The sequence below is a fragment of the Drosophila grimshawi genome, unplaced genomic scaffold, assembly GCF_018153295.1.
Source record: "Drosophila grimshawi isolate 15287-2541.00 unplaced genomic scaffold, ASM1815329v1 contig_311, whole genome shotgun sequence".
Lineage (NCBI taxonomy): Eukaryota > Metazoa > Arthropoda > Insecta > Diptera > Drosophilidae > Drosophila > Drosophila grimshawi.
This window is the reverse complement of record NW_025063098.1, coordinates 19389709-19407278: the sequence shown is the minus strand read 5'-3', so window position 1 is coordinate 19407278 and position 17570 is coordinate 19389709. Positions and strand designations below refer to the sequence as shown.

The following is a 17570-nucleotide window of genomic DNA, read 5'->3' as shown; positions in this document are numbered from 1 at the left end:
TAACAAAACAAAACAATGATATGATGGAGTTGTGCGATTTCTCTTATATATATAGCAAAGCCAGACTTGATCTCGATATACACAATTTAAGTATTGCTCGATCTTTGGTCGTATCGATGCCATTTCCTGTGCATTTTGCCTGGCATAACTGAAATATTCCCAGCCGCGTTTGCAGCAACCACATTTGAAATATGCGCTAATTGAATGTGAAAACGAAACGCGGGCTGAAACCACAGGACAAGTCAGGCGACAAGGCATCGAATCAGCGACCTGGCTTAAAGGCCTGCGAGAGGAAAGCAAAACGGCCAGAGAGCAATGCATTTTGCGTTGTTTGGTTTCTAATTAAAATACCAAAAAAACCGAAAACAAAACTAAGCTCAATTGCTGATCGAGTCGCAAAACGTGGCGACTTTCGTACCTTGATCGCTGCTCGTCTGTGTATGTGTATGTGTGAGTGTGTGTGTGCGAGTGTGTATGCGAGTGTATGTCGTGTGTGCGTAAATTTCGTGAACAAAACGAAATGGCCGCGTTGTGCGTTGTTAATGAAGCAGAAAATGCCAGGAATTTTCGCTTGATTGTGGCAACGATCGACGAAGCGGCTTCGGCTTTTGGCCAGCTTGCCGGCTTGAGTGTTTTATTTAGTTATTGAACAGCTAAACCCTCGGAGGGAACAGTCAAACACAGCTAACACAGCACTGGCCGCCCTTTTTTGTGTGGATCGAGAGTGAGAGGAGCGAAAATTTAGCAGCATTTTTGGCGCTTTTGTTGTTGGTTTTTAATTAACGCGCACTACGTTTTCAACTTTTGAAGGGTTCCCGAGTGCACATGATGGGCATATAACTCATTGGAATTATGGTAGAAGAAGCGGAGAATTGGCAAAAAGAAGAAGTCGAAACGTCCACCCCAAGTCTCAGGCACCCAGGCATCGAGGCAGCAAGTCAGCGAAACTTGTCTGAGACCAGAACAGAACATAACAGAGCCGAACAGAGCAGAACGTACATAAACTTTATCCGTCTATAATCTAAATATGTTTCGCTGTATAGCGCTGCTTTTGCGTTGTTGTCGTGGCTGTTGCAACAATTTGCTGCAAATTGAAAGCCAATTACGTTGTTTGCAGCATGCCACAGCCAAATGGCGACGATGCCCCAGACGAACGGGTGAACGGGGCAACAGCCTGAAGTTGGCCGCTCGCTTCTCAGCAGACGACATAAATATCAAATACAGGTCCATAAATTTGAAACCAATTAGCCAACTTAAATTGATAATAGTTGCAACAAGCGGCTGCCGCTCCGCTGTTGCTGTTTGCTGCCGTTGGTGATCAGCAGCTCGAATAGCTATCCTAGCATTTGCCTACCAGCTACAGGAAGCCAAATCCCATCTACACAGAAAAAAAAATTTAGCTGAAGGAGCCTAATAATATTAAGCTCATTTCTTAGTCATCTTTAATTTTCAGATTTGGAAATCGTTTTTAAAATATAACTAAAGTATTTGAATTGAGCATGAAATTATTATGTTTGGCACACAAAAAACTCATCAAAATTACATTTTCACTTCAAGTTTTGCATGATTTGAAAGTTATTCAGTAATATATAGTGTAATATTATAGTAAGCAATAAGAAATAATTAAGCTAAGCTAAAGCAACAAATAAGCTTAATAACGATCAAGTGAATAAATTAAATTATCTCTGCCTCTCTCTATGTTTATCTCTCTCTCTCTTAGTTGAAGATAAATCAAGTCAATTTGGACTTAACATACGAAGAAGTTTAAAAAAACCAAGATTAATAAGCGTCCTAGACTTTCAAAATTCGGTCTTACCGAATTTTTTGTTTATTTTATTTTACTTTTTTCTCGGTGTAGACGATTTGGATTGGCCGCTAATGGCAGTGCCATTTGTTGACATACGTCGCTCGTGTTGACTTGGCAATTTTCGTCGCTGTCTTGGCTGTCGTTGTTACTGCTTTTCTTGTTGTTGTTGTTGTTGTTGGGGCAATTGTTGTCCATATTCGTAAGGAGCAAACAGCGTCATATGTCTTGTGTGCCCTGCGCTCATGTCGTGCCTGTCGTGTCGTTCTAATCACAATTGCTGCTGCTGCTGCTGCTGCCTCCTTTAGCCTCCTTGTGCCTGCTTCGGTCTGTGTGCGTTTGCCATGCGGCCTTTTTATGGTGCTTTTATGCAAAACAACTTAATTTCGAATCTGGCAAACGTTGGCAACAACAATGCCAGGCAGCGCGTAAAATATGCACTGCCAAAGATTTAGCAAAAACGAAAGACTTGGGCAACGAACTTGCCAAGCAATAGAAATGTTCGCGATTTGCTGTGTCGCTAGTAGCTGTTATAGAAAATTATCTTAAACTGATTTGATATATATTCAAATAGGCGCTGTGCGACACATGTTGAATGTTGTTGCATGCAACAATTGCTGCATTTGTAGCGCCAGACACGCAGCCGGTAGCTCTCCAACTCCAATCGTTGACTCTTGTGGCTGTGACTCGCCTTGTTGCTAGTTGCAGTTTTGCTGTTGCAGCGGATAACATCGCTTACAGTAAACGTTTAGTTTGTATTTTAATTAAAATATTTTCCATTTCCCTGGCGATGGCAGACAAAGCTCTTAAGAGTTGGCAGGCCAGGAGCTGGATTGAGATCGAGCCATGTCCGTGTTGTTGGACAGGTGGCATTTATAAACAGTATTAAAAGCTAATTTGGGATGGGAATTGATTGGCATACATAGATCTGACGCTGCGAAGAAAAACAATCACTCGGAAATAAATTTTATGACTTACCTTCGACCATGTTTTCCTCAGTTGAGCTTATCGCAAAATTAATTGTAATGAACGGGAAATCAAAAAATTTGCCACAGTTCAGAGGCAACGCTTTATAAATGAGGCGACATTAATGTAGCGCATTTATCTAATTAGACAAGCGTTTTAAGCACAAGTCGCTTAGCTTTGCGTCTCACGCCAAATAAATTAATCAGCTAATTGATGGGCATAAATTAAGCGCATGCAAATGAGGCGCGATCTTCGGTTCGGTGCTCGATTCGAGCCACTTGTTTTATTAATGGCCAATCCAAATTAAACTAAACAAATGGACTACGACCAATAATACATTAGGCCATTAGGAACATTCGACCACCCACTGAGGTTAATTTTTTGGACTCTACCGGCCACTCATCAATATACTCGTATACAGCTCAATTAATAACAATTTCTCAGAACAATAATGCAAACTGCGAGTCCGTTTTGGGCACCCAAAAAACATTTGATTATCTCTCTCTCCACATGGCAAGTGCACTTTATTCCTGGAAAAATGGTATCGGGTACTGCCATCGTCGCAGCCGTGTTGCGGAATTAGTTGCACGGCACTGGCAGAGACAAAGGCACATATACACTCAGAAAAATGTTGTTACTAAAATGAAGAAATCGCTTTCTTAAAATGGGTTCGAAAAGCTTTTGCATTTGCCCAAAAATTGTCTGTCAACATGAATTCATACAACATTATCAGTCGTTCTTAAAAATAACCAAAACTAAACAATCCTTGAATCAACTATCAAATTTCATTTTGGTATTTAAGTTAAGTGCATGAATATGAGAATGGACAACTGTCCTTTCAACTTAAGCTAAGATAATGGGGCACTTGATTTTTTCTGGGTGTAAATGCCGAGATACGACTACACGCTGTGGCTGCAGTTTTGGCGTGAACTTTGGGAGCGCGCGAGGTCGCATGTTGTTTCAGTTGCTTTAATTGAAAACCGTACAAAATGGAAAATGGACTTTCGGGTTGGCAGGCAGGCGAGCAGGCAGGCTGGCAAAGGTAGGCAGATGCTTGGTGAGAAGCAGCTCCGTAAATTAGCCAACCGACTTTTTTCTAATTTAGCGGCTGAGAGAGCGCGTCGAGTGCATTTCAGGGCCCCGTGACGCTGGCATTTGGCAATTTATGGCAGGCCAAAGCGGTGTCGAAAATAGTGCCAACAACTGAGGCAAGCAGCCATAAGGATGATGACGATATGAAACTCTGATGCTGATACCTTTTTCGCAAGTTACTTTCTAATAATGCAGCAAAGAAAACAGCTACAACAGCGATGAGCTGCTGATGTGAATGTAGATGTGGATGTGGATGCATTGCACACGAAAGTCATAAGCGCAACCAAGGCAATTAAGTTCGAGCGACAAGTTGCGCTGCTGGATGCCAGGATAGCCAACGTGGCCCAAAACAGGTGAAGGAGGAGCAGGAAGAGAAAAAGAAGAAGATGAAGAAGAAGGAGGCGTTGGGGGTTTAGTTGGTTGGTTGTTGCAGCTGCGGCAACATGTTTATGGCTCGAAACGGATTGCACGTAATGGGATTTACGCTGAGCGACAGCGATATAGCCGAGCGACAACGTCTCCGTCTATAGATTCAGTTACAGCACCACCAACATCAACAGCAAAAGCAACAGCGCCTGCGCCTGCGCCTCAATAAAGCCGATCGCATTACCAATTAGGCGTGCACACTTGGCTAAACAGCCGCCACCTTATGGCATGGCAAGTGGGAAATTGAATTAGTTGTCGCTGAATATGCGTGACTTGAAGCGACTCTCTGGACTCGAGACTTGGGGCTGGAGACTTGCGACTGGAGACTGGGTGTCGCTGTACTTTAAACACATTTTTTACACTTTGCCACATTCCTCTGCTGTGCGCATAAATCAAGCCACAAGCTCGCCTGTCAATCGATAGCGTCGTCGTCGTCGTCCACTTGCGAGCACTTGCTCTCGTACAAAAAGCACAAGCACAGCTGGCTGGCCTAGCAAGCTGATACCTTCCCCGTGCGAATTATGGCGCAATGGTCTTAAATCCTGTTTCGATTTTATTCCTCTTTAAGACACACACACACATTCGTTGAGAGGCAAATGGTCTAGACTCTAGAGTCTAGACTTTAGAGTGAGAAAAAAATACATGGATCATTGTTTATGTGGCTGTGGGTCAATGAAAATTGGCAGAACATTTCACTTAAATTGGACACAATCCATTACAACTAATTAGAAAAGTTGCTATAAATGTTCAATTCGACATATCTCCCTTCAATTTTAACGGAATTTAATCGATTAAATATCTAGTTAGTTCAGACAGACTTTAACTTTGAACACATAAAATTAGCCTGAATCAGGTTCAGGTGAATATTTTTATCTTTGGTTTTACCTGAAGGGTGATTAGCTGATGGTGGAGAAATTGGAATTTACAAGCACAAATATTATTTTTGGCATATGCGCTGCTCTAAAAATTGAGGAAATATGTAAATATCTAATATTATAAAATTTACAGGCGGAATAATATAATTTCAAAACACATTCATTGGCGCCAAGCCACAAATTTTGACAACTGACAGAAGCTGAGTGCTATCACACTTTATTGTGCAGCATTTTAACCAACACTTAAAAAACTAGTTGGTCACACTACAAACAGCTGTTTGTGCAAAAGAAAACAATACATCTTTGGTGCCGTATATTGAATTTTATATTCATTTTTAGACTGCACTCTTTTATTTATTTACGCTAAACAACACGCATTTAGTTTTGTATTCCAATAGTTTGATAACGAAAAGATGTGGAATTTAAAACATACTGCGGCCCATTTATATCGACAATATGAGCTGATTACTTGCATCAATATGTTTGAGCCTTGGGAAAAGAAACTAATAAGTAAGAATTGACAGATTGTTAAAACACAATAATAACAAATAATGCTTTTGTTTTGCAGATGGTTTTGTCTTGATTATGTTTATACTTTTGATGTTCTCAAGCTATGTCTACTTGCCCACTTATATGGATACTTTGCTGGAAGTGATAACACCAAAAACTTGGATAAGTCCATCGGCAGATTCTTCATATGTGCCGCAAAGAATGAGCAGTTTCTAAAACTTTGGTGACTCTTCAATCCGCTTAAAACAACATGCACATCGATACGAGTATGCATTCACTTGAGCAATTGAAAGACAGCTAGAATTTAATGAAAACATTTTGTGATTTACTTTAACTGTATCAAAATTTGTAAATATTTTAAAGTGCCAATGTAGAATCTATTTGCCCAGTTGAAGATCTTTTTTCTATATTCCAAAAATATAAATATGGTCTCCACGGTGCGTAGCGCAGAGACGTTGAAAAAGAGACTTATCAAGCCGCCAAATGAAACTGAAATGAAAAGTATACATATATATATACACAGCTGACAACTATGACTCACTCAATAAGTCCAGGGGCGTTTTTGCCACGCGACGCACATAGCGCTGTGTGGGCAGCTCCACCAGTGCCACATGTATGTCGGAGATATCCTTATCGACTTTCTGGCTGCTGCAAACGTGCAAGAAACATGACACATACGAATGGTTATTAGCAATAATTGTCAATTTTATGCCTTATTATTTTGCCTCTCATTAAAGTAGACAAATTTCTACATATAGATTTGGTAAGCATCATACTTATATTAATCCGGTTCTTTCTATGCAGATTTGATAAAATTTGTTGAAATCTCATTGTTAACTGAAGGGAGTCAATATATTGAAATCGGTCGGACATTTGTCTATATTACATGGCTGGCTAAGAAACAAATATTATTAACATCGAACTACTACAATTTATAGCAATCTGTTGAAAATGTAGTACTAGCAGGAATAACTTTTTGTGCAGCTGAGATTAGAATATTATTCATATTATGTTATTATTTATTGGCAACTTACTCATCTGGTGTGTTGTAGATAATGTTATATTCGGGCTCCTCGCATGAGCTCATGCAGTCGCAGGACTTTCGTTCAGCCATCAATTTTTCGTGAATGTGCGTTAAACAGATCAGGCCACGAAAGTCGCAGACGGGCAACGAGTTCTGGCTGGGCACAGCCATAAAGTGGCTGGTGCAATTGCAGTAGAGCAGATGTAGGGCAACCGTGCACTCCACAATGCAGCCGGAGTAGCTGTAGAACTCATAGATTCCGATCCGTTGCTCGACATGCTCATGACTGAAGCGGCAACGGCGTTGCTCATTGCTCAACTCCTCGACATTCTCGTGATTGTACACCTCGATGACATTTAGGATGAGCTCCTTGTTGTTACCTAGCAGCACCGATTCCCGGATCATGCCCTCCGAGAATTGAAATGGCACATCGATGGGTGCATGCACATTCACCTGAACATCAGCCGTTGCATGGAACTTGAGATGTCCCGCTCCTGTTATGCGATTGTTCTTGTACTGCACTTGTGCTACTTTTGTCGCCTGATGTGAGTTAAAGGAGTAGCAGACGCCGTACTCGGTTAATATGGGCAGAAACTGATCGCAGCAGTCGAATAAAGTGTTCAGGTAGCGACACTTAATAATCAGCTCATTACATTTGCTGCGAAACTAAAAATAACTATGTACATTTTTAGATCAGTTAAGAAAAGTTGGAGTACACTCGGAAAAATGTATGCCTTAAATTTTAGAATTTGCTCGCTTTATATTTTTCATTCATCGTGTATTATTTTGAGCTAAGAGCGATTTTCTAGTATCTGGGGCACTTTTATTTTTACGGTTGTACTGTTGCTGTCCAAAACTACCACATCTAACAGCAGCGTAAAATTATCCGGACAGTGTAGTTCATGACAATTATCGCAGCTAATGCAAAGGCCTCGAAAGAATGCAATTTCGCTGATAAAATCATCGATATGGAAATCATGTTCTTGTCCAAAGTGCGCATCGCTTACGTCCCAAATTTTTTCAGAATTGTATAGCTCACAAACGGTTATGGCCGGAAACGACGTATTCCAATTGAGGCTGCAATTTCACATTAGTTGAACTCTCATTTTCATGATCTCAATTACATACTAAATTGTATCCAAGTTAAAAGACACCGAAGAGGAAATATAACTCTCAATCAGCGATTTGGAGACAGAGCCTATAAACGGTATCGTTTTGTAGAACGTTCCCAAATAGAGTGACCTATTTATTTTTCTTAAATGGTTAATATGCAAATGTATATTATATAACGTGTCCTTAATTTACCATTTCAGCGCCACCAACAAATTACGTGTCCAGTTCATTGTCCGTAAACTGTTCGCAACCAAAGCCAAAACTATTCTGCTGCGCAGGACGACGCTTTCAGGCATTTTTGGTGGTTGACCAGAGAACACAAAGAAAGTTTTTCGATTAGATAATATCAAGTCATTGTTCCAATTTCAAATCAATTTAGTCCCTCGCCAGCTGACACTCTTTATTTTTACATGAAGGGTATTTAAATTTTGTCATATTGAAGGAGACATGTTCAACCTGCTAAATTATATAGAACACTTTTGCCCCGTGTTTATTAATGTACATCAGTCCAAGTGGGAACTATCTCTATACAACTTTGACTGAAATCGTCTATATTTGCCATGGAAAAGATAGGTTGGGTGTTCAAGCTGAACTAAATTGCTAGGTTGTTAAAGTAAAAATCAGCCCGAAATAAAAAATTATTTAACACGTATATATGTAAAACGGTGCAGGGTATTATACTTCGGACTGAAATTGAATCCTCAGAAAATTAATTATTGATTCGATGTCATTGTGGAAATCCCTCTGTATAAAGAGTACATGAAGACGAATGTAATACTATTTATCGTCTGAGGTTTTCACATTGAATTGAACTTGCTGAGATTAATTGCTAAGCTAGATTTATGCAATTGATTAGATTAGTCGCTGGGCAAGTAGTATACACACAAAACAATGAATCGCAATTTGTGGCATACCAAAGTTGTGACTACGAGCTAGCAATTAAGTCCAACCTGAACCAGACTTCAAATTCACAAGCACCTGTCATAAATTAAAAGGTGTGTGAGGAGCTTTCTTAGTATTGGCACTCATTCGAGCTAATAGTATCACAACAATGGTCTACACACAAAAAGATTCAGAGATAGAGGTGGTGAAGCACCTTACCAAATTGAATGTAAAATAAATAACACTGTAGTTGGGTAAACACTCAAATATACAATTCTAGATCTTTAATTGTTAAACTTAGTTCTCAATTTAAATAACATACATATTTAGCTGATTTAAACGTTAAGTTCTGTGGAATTTTCAAATGAATCAAACTTCTCATAAGTGCGCTGCGAAATTATTACGAAATAATCTGGTTGGTGGGTGATTCATAATGCTAATCAGTATCTGGGAAAAAGCAACTTAGCATGGTCTCTTATGCATACGTGTACAGAAATAACAACTTTACACAGACGTATACGATTGGCTGCTCAGAAAAATTTTGATTAAATTATAATGTACAAAACGTCAATCTGAGATTGAACTTTTGAAAAAATTAGCTTTCATAAAAATGCACTTAAGATTTCGAAAAGCAAGAAAATAATAACGAAGATTGCACTAAAATAAATAATTATAAAATATATATTATGTTTAAACGTGATTTTTATATCATTAAATTGAATCTACAATCTGAATCCATTTAATATTCTGTATTGATTGTAGAGTCAAACAATCGTTTACATACGTCCTTAAGATAAATGAATATACTTTTTATATGATAGCAATACATATTTCTTGAGATTTTGTATTAAAACTTTCTTATGGATCTTTAATTTTTTTTTTTAAGTCAATTTACATGAACATCACCTAGTGAGGCACAAGACGCTATGCTGAACATTCCATGTGAGGAAAGACAAGGAACAGAAAATGCAATACTCACGGCCGTAAGACTGAGGGAGTCCTTATCGTGGATTGCTCAGAAAACCGACATGCATCTATCTTAGAAGGAAATTCAAACATCCCTTCGAAAAAAGACTACTGCGTGCCAGTAGTACAAATAGAAACACCCTTCAGTACATACTTCGCCCTAAAGGAGGAATGGACCCATGGTACTCCCGGACCACCGGCAGCCATGACCTTCTTCACAGATGTCTAAAAGCTAGACAACCGCGTAGGCGGAAGTTTCTACTCTGAGCAACTCAATATACAGATGTCCTTCAGTCTTCCGACACACTGCAGTGTTTTTCAGGCTGAAGTACTTGCTATAAAATAATCACTAAATTGCCTAAAAAGACTCAAAGTCAGTCCCGGCAATGTCAACATATATATTGACAGCCATATATTGACAACTGTCAGGCTGATGAGCTAGCTAGGAAGGAATTTCCCTCCTCACGTATAAGGTAGGTATAAGTATGCCTTTAGCTACCTGCAAGCTCAATATCAATGAAGAAAGTAGACGCAGGTCAAATGATAAATAGAGAAATGCAAACTGCGGTCGCACAGCATACCAAACATCTCCGGAACACTTCTTCAGCTTCTGCCCAGCACTTACAAGGAAATGGTCGGCAATCCTTGGGAAGCCATGCCCTGACTATCTTATCAGAGCTAGCGAATATGAGACCTGCCAGGATAGCGAAATTTATAAAAGCAACTGGCTGGTCAAATCTTTGACTTTTGTGTTTTTAATGCACGAGTGTAGGAGGAATCCACATTAGATACACAACGGGCCAAACATGGCCTATGTGTATCAACCTTCGGGCTTACAACCGTTTTAACCTACTTAATCTACATGAACGTATTGTCGATATAATACTGCTGGGAGAGATTGATTTCCTTGTCAAAGGCGAAACCCAGAGAAAACTGTTACAGGCTTAGCCAAAGGTAACCAGATTAACAATTTTAAACAATCTCAGAACATCCACTGAATAAATGATAAATAACATTTTGTTCCTTCCATGTTCATTTTTTTTTTGCCACTTCCAAACAATAAATTACAAACGTTGAATAGTTAATTTCGTACTGCAAATAAAATATATTTTTATAAAGACTACGAACTAAAACCAAAAATATGATTATTACAATGGCATTGGGAGCTAAACTAAAGAATAAATATTATAGAGTATAATATATAAGTACAAAAGTCAGTTTCGGGGGACATTAATAAAGATTTTGCGTAATCCATGGCAACTGTTCCAGTACAGAGGCAAATACACCGGGCTGATTTTCTCGTGCGCCGCAAAGCGATCCTCCATGTGACACTATTCCGTACTGCACATAGCGAACGGTTTCCTTGAAGGGATTGCGAAAGAAAAGTGGTCCACCAGAGTCGCCGGCGCAGGTCTGCTTATCGCTTTCTCCTACAGCGCAGATATGATTCTCGCTAACTGGCGCATTACGGTAGAAGGTGCGGCAAACATCCAGATCCGCTCGCGTGACGAGTGCCTTCAATAGCACAGAAGATTCTATTTTTTCTTCTGTGCGACCCCAGCCCGAAATGTAAAAACTCTGATCGTAGGTTATATGCTGAGAGTTCTTATCGATGGGCAGGCAAATGGGCTTGATGTGCCATTTGAAGTTAACGGGGCGGTCAAGTTTGATGAGTGCAATGTCATTGTTAATGGACTGGTAGTTTGGATGCGATCGTATTGACTCAATGCCGTACTCCTCGTACGGTGGCAGGCACACTCTGCGACGTCCGCCTAAAACTTGACAATCCTCTTCTTTGTTCAGGTCGTGATCTCCCATGCGCACGCCAATTCTGCATATTAGGAAGTTTGAAATGAGTAAAGAAAGTATTTGGATCATTAACAAGTCAGGACTTACAGCTTACGAGCTTGGTTCACACAGTGAGCGGCAGTCAAGACGAATCGATCGGTAATCAAGCTACCCCCACACAGGAAAGGTCTTCCGGATGTCTCATACTTCAGCAGCACCAGCCAAGGGAATTCGCCAATTCTTGTTTCATCTCCACCGGATAATTTGGTATTTGTTTTCTTGCCGCATTCGGTGACCGAGTTGAGTAGCTTCATGCCACTTGGATCGATGCGCTTAAGATCTGCAGACGATTGACGTGTGTCCACCGTGGATTTGTTTTGTGTTTCACTTTTGGCATTGCCATCACTATGGGCCTTGATCACTGCATTGCTTGGACAGCACAAATAGAATATCTGTAATGGAGATAATGTTTTTATTTTTTTTAGCATTTATCAGGCTTTAATAATTTGTTATCAATAATTACCGATTGCTGTGAACCAATGCAGGCCATCTGTCTTAACTGATTCACTATAATACGAGGCACATTGCGTCCATATGTGGATTGCAGATCTTTCACAAATTTGCATTGCTGTGACGGCACACAAAATCCGTTCCCTCCAGTGGGAGTATAACAACTGTTATCTGTCTCTAAAATTGAAAAGATGAAGCATTTGTTTACCTTATCGACTTGCTAGTTTTATTGATCAAGGGTTAACTCGCTTAACTGGTTCGAACTGTTCGAATACGCACAGATGCTATTTCACAAGAATTTGAAATGTATATGTATTATTTTTTCGATATGTGAATACTCGTCTGTGACTCAGTTAATACAGAGCTTTAAAATCGAACTGCTTACGAGTCAAAACCAGCGACGGAATGCCCAATAACAATAGGCCTAAAATGCTTATAAATAGCTGCATCCTGTCCAAGTCTCTAATATAGACGTAGAAGTATCTCCGCAAATAAAACAGGTCTTTGATATACTGATCGGTTGTTGATCTTTAGCTCTCAGCTCGGATCGCGAGCTGAACTGTGAATGAGGCGCAAGTCGTCGTGTGCTGCTCTTTTGTAGCTCAAGTTCGCGTGCGCGGCTTATTAATATGCATAAATTATAATTTACCCAGAGTCATTACAGATCATGTTTATTTATTATTATTATTATTTTTTACATACTCAACTTTGACCAAGAACCGGTTTAAGGTTAGCGTCATTGCAGCACGTGCGTGTGTCTTGTTTTTACCCCCAACAATATAAACCGCTCCAGTGGACTCGCCATTACACCTGTTAAACTAGCTGTGCACTTACAGGTTTTAGTTGATTGATTAAGATCTGATATTAAATTCCAGAAAAGCCCCAGTTTTTCACACCTCATTTTCTAATTGGTGCTAGGTAAGTTCGCCACTCGCTGTACTTTTTTTTAATTACTTGGATTAATGTACCATTTCTTTATTTACTAATATAAGTTCCCCTTTTCATTGAACACGCCGTTGCTGCAGCTCAGCGTGGGTTGCCGAGACTTCCTTTCGCTATGGTTCATGGAATTCCCATCACTGGGGAAACCATAAGAGCGGACAATCTTAGGTAATGAAATGTCAATCACACGTACAATTGAAATTAGCTTGTTTGCTTTTTGAAATCCCCGAAAAGTGTCATGAGAAGATACAACTCCTATGTATTCTTTATTTTATTTTTCATTTTGTTTACACTCAGAAAAGTTTTTTGACTAACTTTAATTGAAAATCGAACGATACTTTTGCTTTATTAAATTATTGAACCAACTAAAAAAACTCATGATGAAAATGTTTGTACATCAAATATGTGTTTAACGATTTAATTGTATATTAAAAAACTTTCAGATGATTTTGATTTAGATTTAACAATTTGGATACTACTCAACATTTCTTGAAGTCCTGAATTTGAACATTTGAAAGTACAGTATACTTTCTTTAAGCAATGGTAATACGATGTGTTCCGTTTTTTCACAACAAAATTGAAATACAAAATTCTGTATTTTTTTCGAGTGTACATATAAACAATAAGACGCAGGTAAGATTATTTATGTTGTATTCTTGACATCTACATACAAATCTGCTTATGACGATTTAGATAAAGCGACCGAATAAATCGAAATTAACAACTTTTATTCTCACCGCAACATTTTTAAATTCGTGTGCTATTATTAATAGGGGCCCTAACTTTCCAGTCATGTTACTCACAACTGCTGGCAATTGTGTAATGCGTAGAAAATTACAAAACAATTATTATAAACAAGCCATTAACCTATTAAGTAATGACTATATTAATTCAAACTGTTTTCATAGGTAGTAAGACAATAATTTTGAGTTATAATAAGTTATGCAGTAGTCATAAAATGTGTATACTTCTGAGCTTTTCATACCCGGAACCCATTGAAAATGCATAAGTGTATAATCGTTCTATGCAAATGTATTTAATACGCAGAAGGAAGCATCTCCGACCATATAAAGTGTATATATTCTTCATCAGAGTCAACAGCCGAGTCGATACAGCCGATATATATATAAGTCCCTCTATCTGCTCGTCTGTGTATCCGTTTGTATTGAACACGCGGATCTGAGAGACTATAAGAGCTAGAGACTTCCAATTATACGTCCTTAAGATAAATGAATATACTTTTTGTATGATTGCAATACATTTTTCTTGAGATTTTATATTAAAACTTTTTTATGGATCTTTAATTTCTTTTTTTTAAGTCAATTTACATGAACATCACCCAGTGATGCACAAGACGCCATCCTGAACTTTCCATGTGAGGAAAGACAAGGAACAGAAAATGCAATACTCACGGCCGTAAGACTGAGGGAGTCCTTATCGTGGATTGCTCAGAAAACCGACATGCATCTATCTTAGAAGGAAATTCAAACATCCCTTCGAAAACAGTCTACTGCGTGCCAGTAGTACAAATAGAAACACCCTTCAGTACATACTTCGCCCTAAGGGAGGAATGGACTCATGGTACTCCCGGACCACCGGCAGTCGTGTATAAAAGCTAGACAACCGCGTAGGCGGAAGTTTCTACTCTGAGCAACTCAATATACAGATGTCCTTCAGTCTTCCGACACACTGCAGTGTTTTTCAGGCTGAAGTACTTGCTATAAAAGAATCACTAAATTCCCTAAAAAGGCTCAAAGTCAGTCCCGGCAATGTCAACATATATATTGACAGCCATATATTGACAACTGTCAGGCTGATGAGCTAGCTAGGAAGGAATTTCCCTCCTCACGTATAAGGTAGGTATAAGTATGCCTTTAGCTACCTGCAAGCTCAATATCAAGGAAGAAAGTAGACGCAGGTCAAATGATAAATAGAGAAATGCAAACTGCGGTCGCACAGCATACCAAACATCTCCGGAACACTTCTTCTGCTTCTGCCCAGCACTTACAAGGAAATGGTCGGCAATCCTTGGGAAGCCATTGCCTGACTATCTTATCAGAGCTAGCGAATATGAGACCTGCCAGGATAGCGAAATTTATAAAAGCAACTGGCTGGTCAAATCTTTGACTTTTGTGTTTTTAATGCACGAGTGTAGGAGGAATCCACATTAGATACACAACGGGCCAAACATGGCCTATGTGTATCAACCTTCGGGCTTACAACCGTTTTAACCTACTTAATCTGTTACAGGCGTAGCCAAAGGTAACCAGATAAACAATTTTAAACAATCTCAGAACATCCACTGAAGAAATGACAAATAACATTTTGTTCCTTCCTTGTTCATTTTTTTTTGCCAGTTCCAAACAATAAATTACAAACGTTGAATAGTTAATTTCGTACTGCAAATAAAATATATTTTTATAAAGACTACGAACTAAAACCAAAAATATGATTATTACAATGGCATTGGGAGCTAAACTAAAGAATAAATATTATAGAGTATAATATATAAGTACAAAAGTCAGTTTCGGGGGACATTAATAAAGATTTTGCGTAATCCATGGCAACTGTTCCAGTACAGAGGCAAATACACCGGGCTGATTTTCTCGTGCGCCGCAAAGCGATCCTCCATGTGACACTATTCCGTACTGCACATAGCGAACGGTTTCCTTGAAGGGATTGCGAAAGAAAAGTGGTCCACCAGAGTCGCCGGCGCAGGTCTGCTTATCGCTTTCTCCTACAGCGCAGATATGATTCTCGCTAACTGTCCCATTAACGTAGAAGTTGCGGCAAACATCCAGATCCGCTCGCGTGACGAGTGCCTTCAATAGCACAGAAGATGCTGTTATTTGTTCTGTGCGACCCCAGCCCGAAATGTAAAAACTCTGATCGTAGGTTATATCCTGAGAGTTCTTATCGATGGGCAGGCAAATGGGCTTGATGTGCCATTTGAAGTTAACGGGGCGGTCTACTTTGATGAGTGCAATGTCATTGTTATTGGACTCGTAGTTTGGATGCGATCGTATTGACTCAATGCCGTACTCCTCGTACGGTGGCAGGCACACTCTTCGACGTCCGCCTAAAACTTGACAATCTTCTTCTTTGTTCAGGTCGTGATCTCCCATGCGCACGCCAATTCTGCATATTAGGAAGTTTGAAATGAGTAAAGAAAGTGTTTGGATAATTAACAAGTCAGGACTTACAGCTTACGAGCTTGGTTCACACAGTGAGCGGCAGTCAAGACGAATCGATCGGTAATCAAGCTACCCCCACACAGGAAAGGTCTTCCGGATGTCTCATACTTCAGCAGCACCAGCCAAGGGAATTCGCCAATTCTTGTTTCATCTCCACCGGATAATTTGGTATTTGTTTTCTTGCCGCATTCGGTGACCGAGTTGAGTAGCTTCATGCCACTTGGATCGATGCGCTTAAGATCTGCAGATGATTGACGTGTGTCCACCGTGGATTTGTTTTGTGTTTCCCTTTTGGCATTGCCATCGCTCTGGGCCTTGATCACTGCATTGCTTGGACAGCACAAATAGAATATCTGTAATGGAGATAATGTTTTTATTTTTTTTAGCATTTATCAGGCTTTATTAATTTGTTATCAATAATTACCGATCGCTGTGAACCAATGCAGGCCATCTGTCTTAACTGATTCACTATAGTACGAGGCACATTGCGTCCATATGTGGACTGCAGATCTTTCACAAATTTGCATTGCTGTGACGGCACACAAAATCCGTTCCCTCCAGTGGGAGTATAACAACTGTTATCTGTCTCTAAAATTGAAAAGATGAAGCATTTGTTTAGCTTATCGACTTGCTAGTTTTATTGATCAAGGATTAACTCGCTTAACTAGTTCGAACTGTTCGAATACGCACAGATGCTATTTCACAAGAATTTGAAAAGTATATGTATTATTTTTTCGATATGGGAATACTCGTCTGTGACTCAGTTAATACAGAGCTTTAAAATCGAACTGCTTACGAGTCAAAACCAGCGACGGAATGCCCAATAACAATAGGCCTAAAATGCTTATAAATAGCTGCATCCTGTCCAAGTCTCTAATATAGACGTAGAAGTATCTCCGCAAATAAAATCGGTCTTTGATATACAGATCGGTTTTTGATCTTTAGCTCTCAGCTCGGATCGCGAGCTGAACTGTGAATGAGGCGCAAGTCGTCGTGTGCTGCTCTTTTGTAGCTCAAGTTCGGGTGCGCGGCTTATGAATATGCATAAATTATAATTTATATTTATTATTATTATTTTTTACATACTTAAGGCTAGCGTCATTGCAGCACGTGCGCTGTCAAAGTAAAAACAAGCAGCTATCGTAGTCTTGTTTTTACCCCCAACAATATAAACCGCTCCAGTGGATTCGTCATTACACCTGTTAAACTAGATGTGCATTTACAGGCTTTAGTGATTGATTAAGATCTGATATTAAATTCCAGAAAAGCCCCTGTTTTTCACACCTCATTTTCTATTTGGTGCTAGGTAAGTTCGCCACTCGGCATTTAGGAACAGAAAACCTCAATTGTTGTATACCCTAAATAATATATATATATATATATAATTTATATACATTTGATCATCAATTATGTTGCGTAATTTACCAGGAATGACTGAAGACTTAAAGATGTTACTAACATTAAAATAGTTTAGATAC

At 39.3% G+C, this 17570-nt stretch overlaps 3 protein-coding genes across 3 annotated transcripts; 1 reads left to right on the top strand and 2 right to left on the bottom strand.

Moving 5' to 3' along the window:
- Window positions 1–5424: 5424 nt before the first annotated feature.
- On the top strand, window positions 5425–6061 carry LOC116805773 (serine palmitoyltransferase small subunit B). Its single transcript, XM_032740076.2, has 2 exons — window positions 5425–5673; window positions 5732–6061. Exons 1-2 carry the CDS (start codon window positions 5577–5579, stop codon window positions 5887–5889), a joined length of 255 nt encoding a protein of 84 aa, XP_032595967.1. The 5' UTR covers window positions 5425–5576; the 3' UTR covers window positions 5890–6061.
- LOC6567384 (sodium channel protein Nach) lies at window positions 5999–8040 on the bottom strand. The gene is made up of 6 exons (XM_043215228.1): window positions 8003–8040; window positions 7826–7939; window positions 7558–7774; window positions 6708–7363; window positions 6215–6321; window positions 5999–6162 (listed from the first exon to the last, which is right to left on the bottom strand). The coding sequence occupies exons 1-6, from the start codon at window positions 8038–8040 to the stop codon at window positions 5999–6001; spliced, it is 1296 nt and encodes a 431-aa protein (XP_043071163.1).
- A 2716-nt stretch (window positions 8041–10756) lies between these two features.
- Window positions 10757–17002, bottom strand: LOC6567514. The gene is made up of 9 exons (XM_043215227.1): window positions 16889–17002; window positions 16517–16680; window positions 16102–16445; window positions 15448–16036; window positions 15278–15297; window positions 12342–12484; window positions 11970–12133; window positions 11555–11898; window positions 10757–11489 (listed from the first exon to the last, which is right to left on the bottom strand). The coding sequence occupies exons 1-9, from the start codon at window positions 16950–16952 to the stop codon at window positions 10889–10891; spliced, it is 2433 nt and encodes an 810-aa protein (XP_043071162.1). The 5' UTR covers window positions 16953–17002; the 3' UTR covers window positions 10757–10888.
- Between the last annotated feature and the right edge of the window lie 568 nt (window positions 17003–17570).

Coding starts and splice junctions, on each gene's coding strand:
- LOC116805773 (XM_032740076.2), top strand. CDS start 5,577: ATGTGGAATTTAAAACATACTGCGGCCCATTTATATCGACAATATGAG. Junction 5,674..5,731: donor TTGGGAAAAGAAACTAATAA/GTAAGAATTGAC, acceptor TTTGTTTTGCAG/ATGGTTTTGTCTTGATTATG.
- LOC6567384 (XM_043215228.1), bottom strand. CDS start 8,040: ATGAACTGGACACGTAATTTGTTGGTGGCGCTGAAATG. Junction 7,364..7,557: donor TTACGCTGCTGTTAGATGTG/GTAGTTTTGGAC, acceptor AGTTATTTTTAG/TTTCGCAGCAAATGTAATGA. Junction 6,163..6,214: donor AACGCCCCTGGACTTATTGA/GTGAGTCATAGT, acceptor TTTTCATTTCAG/TTTCATTTGGCGGCTTGATA.
- LOC6567514 (XM_043215227.1), bottom strand. CDS start 16,952: ATGCAGCTATTTATAAGCATTTTAGGCCTATTGTTATTGGGCATTCCG. Junction 15,298..15,447: donor AGTTGCCATGGATTACGCAA/AATCTTTATTAA, acceptor TTTTATTTGCAG/TACGAAATTAACTATTCAAC. Junction 11,899..11,969: donor GCATTGGTTCACAGCAATCG/GTAATTATTGAT, acceptor TCTCCATTACAG/ATATTCTATTTGTGCTGTCC.